The 12500-nt window shown below is 48.8% G+C and overlaps 1 protein-coding gene across 1 annotated transcript in view; it reads left to right on the top strand.

The window, feature by feature from the left end:
• Nucleotides 1-12500, top strand: part of tnfrsf21 (tumor necrosis factor receptor superfamily, member 21) — a gene marked incomplete at its 5' end in the record, with an annotated part of 30082 nt that overhangs the window by 7189 nt on the left and 10393 nt on the right. Inside the window, one exon of the mRNA XM_080023967.1 lies at nt 6414-6679. Coding sequence (XP_079880093.1) covers nt 6414-6679 — 266 coding nt within the window. The remainder of the gene's footprint in view (nt 1-6413; nt 6680-12500) is intronic.

Raw genomic sequence — 12500 nt, 5'->3', positions numbered from 1 at the left:
TTTTGGTAAAGAAATGACCAATGAAAATCCAAACCAAATATATAAGGTTTGCTGGTTAGGGGCTGCTTGGATGGTTGGCTGGCTGGTTGCCTGCTTGGCTGCTTGGCTGTTTGACTGGTTGGCTGGTTGGGTGGTTGGGAGTTTGGGTAGGAGGCTGGCTGTCTTGTTGGCTGCTTAGCTGACTTAGCTGAACAGAGAGAGTGAGACAGATGAACAGAGAGAGTGAGACGGGGGGGGGGCGGTTGAAGTGCTGTTGTGTTGTCATGGAGCGGAGCCGGGGCTTCCCTACAACCCTGTTGCCTAGCAACCAGTCAGCCCAGATACGAGAGAGAGAGAGACAGAGAGAGATGGCGTCCGACGGATGGATCTGTCTCCTCCACCACCTCCACCTCCTCTATCTCCACCACATGAACACAGATGAACCTTCAATTTTTTCAGCTTTCTTTCATATTCAATTGTTCCAAAATCCTCCCCAAGAACCGCCTGCAGCACCACCGCCACCAGCACCACCACCAGCACCACCAACACGTCCATGTTGACGCCATCCACACTCTACGTCGGGCGGAGCTACAGGCTCAGCAAGGTGGAGGATTTATCTCCCACATTGAAATATTCATGCAGCAGCTTGGAGACGCATCACAACATGAACTGGAGTCTGGAAATTGAGGAATGTTGGATGCTGCAGTACACATGCATGCCTTTTGTGATGGAGACGGGTGGATGCATGCATGGTGTCAGTGTGTGTAGCTGTGTGTAGGTGTGTGTAGCTGTGTGTAGCTGTGTGCAGGTGTGTGCAGGTGTATGTAGCTGTGTGCAGGTGTGTGCAGGTGTGTGCAGGTGTGTGCAGGTGTGTAGGTGTGTGTCGGAGTGTGTAGGAGTGGGTGAACACCATCCACAGACTTGTTCAGAAGAGGAAGTAAAGAGGTCAAACTGGGTTTTCCAGAACCTTCCAGGCGTGTTTCCAGGCTGCAGGGTCTGAACATCCTCTGGGTTGGGTTTCTAACTCCAGTGTTGCATGCTGGGTTGTTCCAGCTCAAAGCGACAGATTGATCCTCTGTGATGGAGATAAATATTATTATGATAAATATTAGAATATTATGGATATAATAATATTATTGATATAATAATATTATTGATATTTCTTGCTGATCAGCAGATCAGTCAGTTCAGCTGCTCACGTGTGTCGACCGGCACGGCTTCCCCCCGGTTCCAGTGCTGATATTCTACATCCAACACCAGTACCTGAGCTGACCCGCTCCCATTTTGCAATGACAGATACAAGCGTAGGGAAGACCCGGTGGAGCCATTCCTCCCGGAACCCCCTCCACCCGTCGCTGACCACACCCTGAGTGGAAGTCTCACCAGCTCCTTGAGAAAACCCAACGACTAACACTCCCCCTTCAGCGGTGACGATTCAAAGTAAAAGTTGAAAGTGCAAAAATGCAACAACTCATGTTGCTGCGCCGTAGGATGGCAGATTTTGCAACAGAGTAATCTGTCGTCACCTGACCTCCCTCTCTAAACAGCCACTAGTTTCCTCCACCCCTCCGCCTCTGCCTCCGCCCGGCACCCCCCACCCCGCTTTACGAGGCCAGCCTGGAGCGCAGCGGCGCAGCGGGGAACCCGATGAGCTCACAGTGTTTTGAAGCAGCGTCTGGGTGGGCCAGGAGGCCAGGGAAACCCGCACGGAGGCTGGCCCGGCTTTGATGGTCGGGTCCAGGGTGGGAGGGCGGAGGCGGGTGGCGGTGCCGGGCGGGTGCCAGGCCGAGCTGCAGCGTAGTTCGCCTCGATTAAGATTCCTCTGCGTTCCAACGGGAGCGCCGGTAAACAGGGAGCGGGGCAGTTAATCTAAGCAGGATGTTTCTCTTTAAAGAGGAAATGTTTCGCTGCATTCAGGGAAAGTTGGAGCCGGCCCCGAGGTTTTACTGGCGAAGGCTTCCTCCACATCGTACAAGCTCCACATGTTTACACCTGGAAGGTTCCTCACAACTGGACCTGTTAATGGAGGCACTGACATGTTGATGTTCACTCACTGTTGGACTCTGTGGGGTTTGAGTCCCCGCTTGTCCATGGAAAGTTCATCTACCACGTTATCTAATGATGATGAAGGATTCAAAGTCTATCCGTGGAAGGATGGATGTTTGTGCAGAGCAGCTTGACGGGGACCGATGGGTTGAAAAAACTGTCAAACCCCGTGAAGGGTTCTCTAAAAGTGGGCAGTGGTCCAGCCATCCACTATTGATGGACTTTTTCCAACCCCATATAGTCCCCGCCAGCTTCCGTCTAAACACCCTGAAGGTAAGCACAACAGAGGAATGGTGGTCCATCTGTCCGTCCAGGCGTCCACGGATGGACTTTGAAACTCTTGTTATCATCAAAAGGTGGTGCGATAGCGCAGTGGTCCAGCCCCGTCACCTCACTGAACCCGAGCCCCCATTACGTTACATTACCTCATCTACACAGCTAAACATTCTCGAGAAATAAGTAGCACGAGTAGAGTAAGTAATACCTCTTTTCCACTGCACAGAAAACCCGCTAACGCCCACTAAGATCCGGCTTTTGTCTTCGGTGGGAAAGGTTACAATCTGCATTCATTCCCGGGACAAATAACTCTGCGGTTGTCGGTTATTATCATGGTTTATCGGCTCCGGCTCCGATCGACAGTGATGGAAACATCACACCCGGGTAGACACGCTCATTTTCACCCGTTTACGGACGTTGCCGCGTAAATAGACAGGAATATCTGTGTATCATTCCATCATTTCATATCCCATTTAGAATCCAAAATCAAAATCAGGAGTTATTGACTTTTTTTTCCCGCACATGGGACCATGAAATGTTTTGCGTGTGGGGAAAGCTCTGTGGGGACCGCTCCGAGAAGCCCCACGTCCCGGGCTCCGAGCCGCTCCAGAACCTCCGCTTCCCGCCGCCGAAGGACTGGGCCCGATGCGTGGAGAGCCGCCTGCTCAGCCCCCGGCTCTCCGATACTCCATGTTGCTTTCTACTGTGTTTTTTTTCCCAATCTCACAATGGAAACATGACACGCCCCTTTTCCGGTGCGTTCATGACGTAGAACATGCACACCTGGAAGAAAAGAAAGCCATACTCTTCTACTCGCGCATATACAGCACGCACCAATCTTGGTGTAAAAACGGTGTAAGAGAGGTTCTTTTTTGTTTTTTTGTGTAGGTTTCCATCAACTGCTTCACTCTTGATTTCAAACTTGGTGGTGCAGTCAGTACCATCACCAGTGTACTGGGTTTGATTCCCAAGTCCGTAATTCACACTTAATCAACATGGTGGGTGTGGCAGTTCCGCCTGCCACGCCCCACCCAAGTGGCTTATTCAGGGACCTCCGGCACAGAGACACAGAAGGTGGGGTTGTTGTGGAGAGGGGGCTTGATAGAACAAGCCTGCAGCAGACGGACACAGGTCATGACAGGGCTCCTCTCCTGAGTGTTTGTGGGGATGGAGGTTTTACCTGCTGCTCCTTAGACCAGCCAACCAGCAACAGGTGTACAGCCACCCTGATCCTGGGTCCCCAATTACCTAGGCCCAGGACAGGTGTGGCTGCTCAAACCACACCATCCTCACACCACAGTGTGTTTAGCCAATAGGGCTGGTGGACTGATGCACTGGTTATCAGCTGCTGGTCTGGGTCCAGACCCTTTCACCTTCAGATATCCCAAAATATCTGCTCATGGATTCCCTGTCCCCTGTTCAAGAATCCAACTGAGATTCGTGATATTGAATATGTGGGTTAATAAAACTATGATATCAGTTTAAAACACCAGTTACTGAGACGCACACACACACACACACACACACACACACATCAGTAATCTCTCTGTGCTGTTTATCCAGTTCATGTCAGTTGAGTCATGAATCAGCCTCGGGGCTGCACGCTGCATCATGAGACCTTCATAGTTTATTTGGGAGCAGCTTGATCGGCACAACGGCCACAACGTCTGTCACAACCCTGAGATCTGTGAGGAGAGAGAGAGAGAGAGAGAGAGTTTGAATTAATAAATTACTTTATTGAATGTGTTTTGCATGTTTACAGAACGAAATGTCACAAAAAAAAGAAAATGAAATAATATGAAACTATCAAAAAATATTTGGTAAAATAAATAAACAAACAAATAGATGAATAAATAATAAAAATAGAGGGAGAGAGAGAAAGAGAGATATTGGTGCGTGTGTGTAACCAGTTGAATTTTGCAAGTAGTATGTAACGTGTGTGTGTGTGTATGTGTGTGTGTGTGTGTGTGTGCGTGTGTGTGTGTGTGTGTGTGTGTGTGTGTGTGTGTGTGTGTGTGTGTGTGTGTGTGTGTCCAGCAGCTTACGCAGTGTTAACCCTCCTGCCTCCAGCGCTCAGGCTTCTGGTCGCAGCTCGTCCTTTTCCCTGCGACGTCTGCAAAACATCGTCCAAAACACTTGGAAAATAAACTTTCTGATCTGATTCCCTCAGTTATCGAATCAAACCAAAAACATCATATTTGGTTCTTTTTTATTTGTTTTTAACCTGTACTGTGCTGCTGCCACCTGCCTCCCACCGGGGATTGATAGTGTATTCTTATAGGATGGATGGATAGATAGATAGACAGACAGACAGACAGACAGACAGACGGACAGACAGACAGACAGACGGACAGACAGACAGACAGACGGACATGATTGATTTTGAAATGGGATATACAGTATGTCCATCCAGTGGGGTTGCCATGGTTACCATGGGGGATCATTTTTTATTGGTGCGAGTAACTGCACCAACGCTGGGTGGAGCTGGACTGACTTGACAAACAGATGAGTCAGCGTTTCTATGTTGAGCTGAGTCACTGTCGAGTCACGTTTCCATCAGACAGGAAGTGGAGCGGGTGGGGGTGCTCAATCAGCGCCTTCCATGGAGAAGGAGACTGTGGAGGATGAGACAAAGAGGGATGGAGTGATACTGATACTGCACTACCCATACTGTGATACCACATGCACACACACACACACGCCCTGCCCCCAGACCAATACGGGTGAAGCATCTTAAACAGGCCCCGCCCCCATCAAACGCAGGTGAACACCCCCAGCGTTGCAGCATGGAGGCCCCCGCTCCACCCCTGTTGATGTTCTTCAGTTACTGCAGCAGCACAGCACGTCCTGACTTACTTGAGTTTCTGTCTGCGGCCACCCAGACAGGGTCGCATACCGGGGGCCGCATGCCGGGGGCCGCATGCCGGGGGCCGCATGCCGGGGGCCGCATGCCGGGGGCCGCATGCCGGAGGCCACGTGCCGGGGGCCGCATGCTGGGGGCTGCGTGCCGCTGTGTGTACCCATCCCTGGTGATGAGAGCTGGGTGGTTTCACTCAACGGATTCCTGGAGCTCACAGCCTCTGCCTGCCTCCACCTGCCTCCACCTGCCTCCACCTGCCTCCACCTGCCTCTCTCTGAACAAGTCTTGACGGGAAAACCATTGAAAGAGCTTCAGTCCAGTTCAGTTCCACCCCTAACCCTCGTAAACCCTGAACTGCCTTCAGCGCAGAACACCTACAGCTGCACCTCCTGAACTGGATCGGTGTAGAAGCCACTTTAGCCTCACTGCAGGAAAGTTATGTTTCATCAACATTACATCCCATAATAATCAGTGAACATTGGACAGCGGATCTGGCTGGCGTGCAGCCTGCAGAGGACAAGCTGCAAACACTTTCCATCGGCAAACAATGACATGCACAGCTCCGAGGCATCAACCGCGTTTGGGCGCAGTTGGATTGGGGTGAAGCAGCGTTGGCCCTGTGGGAGGCGCTGCACGTGACATGGGAACACACATGGAGCGCGTGCACGAGGAGCTGCCCTAACCCTAACAGTTATTAGGATGATAATTGCAGAGAAATTGCAAATTTCCCTGTTCTGTCACTAATAAAGGTATATAAAAAAAAAACCTGTATGCAAATGAGAGAGCAGTGCATTGTGGGAGCTTTGAGGAAGCTAAAGTAGGTAAAGGATAATGTGCAGCCATCCAGGCATTTCACAAAATAACCCCCGACTGCACAATATCCTGCTTATTACACGGCTACTTACTAAATAAGTGTATATATTGATTTGAAAGTTATAAAATAATTATATCTGGCATGTCTAGTTATGTCTAGTTATGTCTAGTTATGTTGACGGTGAATTGCGACGCAGAATGGAACATTGGCGAACAGTCTTCCATTGTAGTTACTATGAAGGGTCACAAGATGGCGCCACCAGTTAGTATTGCCAGCATGTGCTACGAGGGATGCAAAACTAGAAGGAGAAATCGGCGGTCGTTATTCAGAAATAACGGACAACTGATTAAAACTTTTGACCAATCAGAATACTGGATTCCACAGACCTGTTTCACATTTAAAGATGAATTCACCCCCTCTCTCTCCTCCCGCCTCCAGGGGTGGACATCCTGAAGCTGGTGTCGGCCCAGGTGGGGAGCCAGTGGGTGGAGATGTACCAGAGCCTGGCCAACGCCTCGGAGCGCGAGGTGGCGGCGTTCTCCAGCGGCTACGGCTCGGACCACGAGCGGGCGTATGCGGCGCTGCAGCACTGGACCATCAGGGACAGCGACGCCAACCTCGCCAAGCTCATCAACGCCCTGCACCGGCACCGCCGCATCGACGTGGTGGAGAAGATCCGCTACGTGATGGAGGAGCATCCCCAGGTAGGAGGCCGGGAGGGAGGGTGAGGCATCCCTGAATCTCCCATGTCGATGGTTAAAGTCTTATCCTATCTTATGGAAGGATGGATGATGGATGAATGGTGGGACAGATGGATGGATAGATGGAGGGAGGGATGGAGAGATAGATGGAGGGAGGGGTGGATAGATTGATGGATTTCCCTGTGGATTAAAAGTTCTTTCTTATTTTATCTTATCGAAGGATAAATGATGGATGGGTGGATGGGTGGATAGATAGATGACCGAAGGATGGATGGCGGGAGGCTTAAAAGGAGGATGGAGGGAAGGATGGATGGAGCAGTGGATGGTTAGATGGATAGTTGAGGGAAGGCTGCATGGATGAATGGATGGGTGTGGACGGATGGAGGGAGCAGTCGATGGATGAACGGATGAGTGGAATGTTGAGGGCTGGATGGATGGAGGATGAGGGATTGATGGAGGGAAGGATGATGGAAGGGATGAAGGGCGGGATGGAGGGAATGATGGATGGTTGAGGGCAGGATGGATGATGGAGGCATGGAGGCAAGGATGGACTGAAGGATGGATGGATGATAGATGGAGGGAGTGATGGATGTATGGATGGATGATAGATGGAGGGAGTGAAGGATGTATGGATGGATGATTGATGGAGGGAGTGATGGATGTATGGATGGATGATAGATGGATGGTTGACTCGTTCTATCATTCCAGCACAATCAAATGTAAAGACTTTTATCACTAGTTACACACACACACACACACACACACTCACACACACACACACACACACATTCACACACACACACACACACACACACACACACACACACACACACACACACACACACACACACACACACACACACACACACACACACACACACACACACACACACTGCTTTTCTTTGACCCGATGTACAATAGGAGCCTCTCGTGTGTGTATGTTCTGTTAAATCATTCATCGACTTTCACTTTCCCTAATTCCTTCATTATTCTTCCATCCCTCCATCCCTCCATCCCTCCATCCCTCCATCCCTCCCCCTTCCTCTCCCCTCCTGTTTTCCTGGTCTTAATGACCTTGGGCGGTGCAGTCCAAGGTCAGACTGATCAGTCCTCACCACTCTGTGATAAGAGGCCAGTCTGCTCTCCCTCTCCCTCCCCACCTCTCTCTCTCTCTCTCTTTCTCTCTCTGTCTGTCTCTCTCTCTCTGTCTTTCTTCATCCTTATAGATAAATGGCAGAAGAGATAAGATAGAAAGTAATAAATCTTTTTTTAATGGAGTTTGTACCCGTTTTGTGTGTGTGTGTGTGTGTGTGTGAGAGAGAGAGGGCGATGGAGGGATTTAAAAAGCTCAGCCCATCACGCTCTGCATCATTACGAGTCAATACTCGAATCCTGCCCCATAACAGTTATTATGGCTTTATTCTCTCTTCTCATTGTTATATTAATTTTCAGAGGAACTACCTCTAAAATAATAATGACTGTATCGGCATAAGACGCAGACCAATCAAATGAGTTGTCACATGTCCCAGTGGAGCGGAAGACTTCATTCAAACTCTGAAAACAACATGAGTCCATGTGTGCTCCACCGCCACGTTTCAGGAGCTCAAAATAGATTTGGAAGCACTTGAAGAATCGGGAAGCACAACAGCGTCCGCAGCTGTCCGCTGTGCAGGTTCCATTTGGAAACCGTCAGAACCTTCATTCTGTTCATAGAGATGAGATTGTTCAGAAAATCCATACAACATGTATGGGGCTAATTTAACTTTAGATTGAAATATCTTATCTGTTTTCATTTCATCTGTTGGAGGTGGAGCCTCTTTGGGGCTGTTGTACTGCACAACAACATCTGTGTTGTTTGAGTCATTTGATCAAATGAGGCTGGTTTCTGGGGGCAAATCAGAAAGGGTTCGTAATGAATTTAGTCTCCAGGGGTTTCAAAAGTGAAGTGAAGTGAAAAACATATTTAAAGGCTGTTACCTCTTCAAAATGTGTATTTTTGTTTTTCAACATTTTATTTCACAAATGAATTAATAAATGAATAAATGAATCCCAACAATATTAGCAATGTATAAATATTACAAGGCTATTTAATTCATTCAAGGTCCCAAAATGTATGTCATGGATAAAAATTCTTGTTATCCCATTTACATGCGCTTAATTTACTTCTATTTAGCGCTGTGTTCTGGAAATGTAACAAAAGAATATTGAAAAACAAATCCTCCCCCTGAAACTCTCCACGCGCCCCATTCCGTTTCATTCAGAAATCCGTAAAACCCGTGGATGTTTCCAGCGTTAATAAAACTTGCATAAAACGCTCGCTGTGGATCCAGCTCAGAAAGCGTAAAACTCTGTTTAATGAGACGCCACGCTGTTTTATTTAGACAACATTCCTCCTTCTGAGGCGGATTAATGGATCGTGTCAGAGGACGGCAAAGAGGGAATTAGCGAGGGAAGTAGGGAGGAACGGCGGGCGTTGTTACGCTCACTGACTGAACCCATCAGCGCAAGACAAAAAACATATTTATTCCAAAAAACAGGAAGGAGTCAAAACCAGGAGATCAGTCAGGGGTGTGTAGAAGAGTGGCACTGCTAGCCGCCAGGCACGTTGGCACCACCGGATGAAGGCTTGAACAGATGGGACGCTGGCCTTGAGCAGGAACCCGGGAACATTGGACTGGAGAGAGGCCGGTAGCAGAGCTGGGCAGGGTGTTATGGGCATATTCTACCCATAACAGTTGTCTGGACCATGTGGTAGGATTCCGTGAAACCAAGCAGTCTCTATCTCCTGGTTCATCCTCTCCGTCTGGCCATTAGACTGGGGATGGAAACCTGAAGAGAGGCTGTAGCCCCCAGCAAAGTGCAACTCAGTCCCGAAACAAGAAGTGAATTGAGGCACCCTATCAGAGACAATGTCTCCAGGGAGGCCGTGCGCTCTAAACACTTCATTTAGCATGATTTTGGCCGTCTCTCTGGCTGTGGGCAATTTAGGCAACGGAATAAAGTGAGCAGCCTTGGAGAACCTATCTACCACAGTGAGGATAGTTGTGTTGCCTTCCGAAGCGGGGAGCCCAGTGACGAAGTCTAGAGAGACGTGGGACCATGGACGACAGGGAATGAGCAGAGGCTGGAGGAGACCAGCTGGGACTTGACGGGAGTTGCGGCCACAAACTCCCAGGTGTCTCAATCCATGGAGTCACACCAGAAACACTGTCGGAGAAGGGAGAGAGTCCTGGCTACCCCTGGATGGCAAGCTAACCGGGAGAAGTGTCCCCACAGCAAAACCTGAGAGCATCCATTGGCTGGCACAAAAAGGCAGTTATCAGGGAAAGTGCTGGGAGATTGGTGGTTAGAAAGAGAGTCCTTCACCTTCTGCTCCACCTCACAGGTAACCACACCGACTTTGCAGGATTGGGAGAAGAATCTCCGCTGGCTGTGAAGGATGACCCTCAGCTTAGTCGACGTGAGAAAGGTCATCAGGTTGGGTGTTCTTTGAGGTATAAAAGAGAAATGTCCAATCGATTTAAAACAGCGTCCACCTGGCCTGTTTGGGACTTAGCTGCTTGGCTGACTGTATGTATTGTAGATTCTTGTGGTCAGTCCAGACAATGATCAGTTGCTCTGCCCCCTCCAACCAGTGCCTCCACTCCTCCAATGCCATCTTGACTGCCAACAGCTCCCGTTTCCCAATGTCATAATTGTGCTCTGCAAGGTATAATTTGTGAGAGAAGAAGGCACAGGGGTGACGTTTCTGGTTGACACCAGCTTTCTGGGAGAGTACAGCACCTATGCCCAAATCTGAGGCATCCTCCTCCACCACAAACGGACGGAAAGGGTCAGGCAGTTGAGAATGGATGAGGTGGTGAACCGTCTTTTTAAATCACAAAGGCCTTGTCCACCGCAGGTGACCAGATGAAAAGAGAACTTGGAGAGGTCAACGCAGAGACTGGTGCCGCCACCAGGCTATAGTTCCGGATGAACCTTCTGTAGAATGAGCCAAACCCCAAGAACCGCTGCAACTTCTTCTTACTGAACCATACACTAGATCCAGTGGTTGCTTAGTTAGTAGGCGTCTTTTGAAGAACCAGTTCAGAATCGTTCTTTTCTTGAGTTTCTTCCTCTGTCAGAATGTCACGGAAGGAGGATCCGTCTCTGGGCGTTTCTGAAAAGCTTCTTTGGAGGTTCCTGGAAGGTTCTTCATGCGTGTTTGAGGGCTCCGCTTGAGGGTTAGGATTTAGGTCAGTGCAAGGGTAAGGTGTAGGGCCAGGGTAAAAGTCTGGATAAGAGTTGATTAGTATTAGATGATATGACACAACCTTTAACTAAATTATTGGTGTTTTTCAGCCTGGATTTCCTCTGCACACAAGCGCTCTCCAGACCCTCTGAGTCATAAGAGGCTTAATAGCTGGACAGCTTGCACACTGGACTGCTTATTTCCAGCAGAATACCAAATGTCAAAAAGTAGATTTGCGTCCGGGCAGATGGCCTGAAACGAAAAGGGAAACGTGCCCGTCAGAAGATTGATGCTGATTCGGTCGTTAAAATTGTGACCTAGATGTTCTGTCGGGCAGCGGGAAGAGGGGAACGTCCCGCCCTCGCAGCATAGAAACATGAAATCACATTAAAAACCCGGCGAGGATGCAGGACAGAGGGTACGGTTATTCCTACTGTCACACAGATCTCTGCCTGGGGTTTTATGTTGTTTTTGTTGCTTTATTCTCCAAAAAAATAAAATGTGTTCAGGGAAACGTGGTTATCAGCCAAGTGAGAGAATGAGGATCAAATACTTTTCGTTATGAAAGATGTCCAAGGACAGTCAGACAGACAGACAGACGATTTTTGGATAATGACTGCATAATAGATCTCCTTCAAGCCACAACGAGGCACTAAAAGGACGCGTTCGGCCCTAATTGAGTGTTTAGGACTCTGAAATGACCAAACAGCTGCGGGGTCTGCGGGGTGCAATTCAATTCAGATTTTTTTGGGGTTGGGTTGAGCCTTCAGAGCACAAAGCGGCTCCGCCCCAGAACCCGCGGTCGGACCCCTGGGTTCTGCTCCAAATCTAAATCTAAATCCACATGGTTGACTGGAAATCTCGGGGGAAGTTCCATGTTGAATTCAGTCTGATATTTGTATGATATTGTGAAATGAAATAAACAGTTTGGGTCTGATAGTTTTATGAAAGCATCACTTGTTTAGATTGAACTTTGAACTTTTCAACTTTATTGTCCCCGAGCGGAAAACACTCTGCGAACATGTGGGGATGAAGGAAATGTCAATTCAGATTTATATTGATTGACCTTCTGTATAACTTGTATTGATTGAGTTTAGCATTGATTTTGAAATGTATCTGCAGTTGAAACGTGTCACCCCTGTTCATTATGACTCCATTTAATATCGTAAAGCGTCATTTTACATTATAGTCCCTGTGAAGTGAAAACAAGTTTATGTTCTGACTTTGTCACACCACAGAAGCATGGGTAATTAATTACCCAGCCACATTTGAATGATAAAAAAAATCAAGACAAGAAGAGAGGAGAGGAAAGAGAAGAGAGGAGACGAGAGGAGACGAGAGGAGAGGAGACGAGACGGGAGGAGACGAGACGAGACGAGAGGAGACGAGACGAGATGAGAGGAGACGAGAGGAGACGAGAAGAGAGGAGACGAGACGAGAAGAGAGGAGACGAGAGGAGACGAGACGAGAGGAGACGAGACAAGACGAGAGGAGACGAGATGAGACGAGAGGAGATGAGACGAGAAGAGAGGAGACAAGAGGAGACGAGATGAGAGGAGAGGGGACGAGACGAGACGAGAGGGGACGAGACGA

This window comes from Zeus faber, assembly GCF_960531495.2.
Source record: "Zeus faber genome assembly, chromosome: 2".
Lineage (NCBI taxonomy): Eukaryota > Metazoa > Chordata > Actinopteri > Zeiformes > Zeidae > Zeus > Zeus faber.
This window is presented reverse-complemented; position numbering and strand designations above follow the sequence as displayed.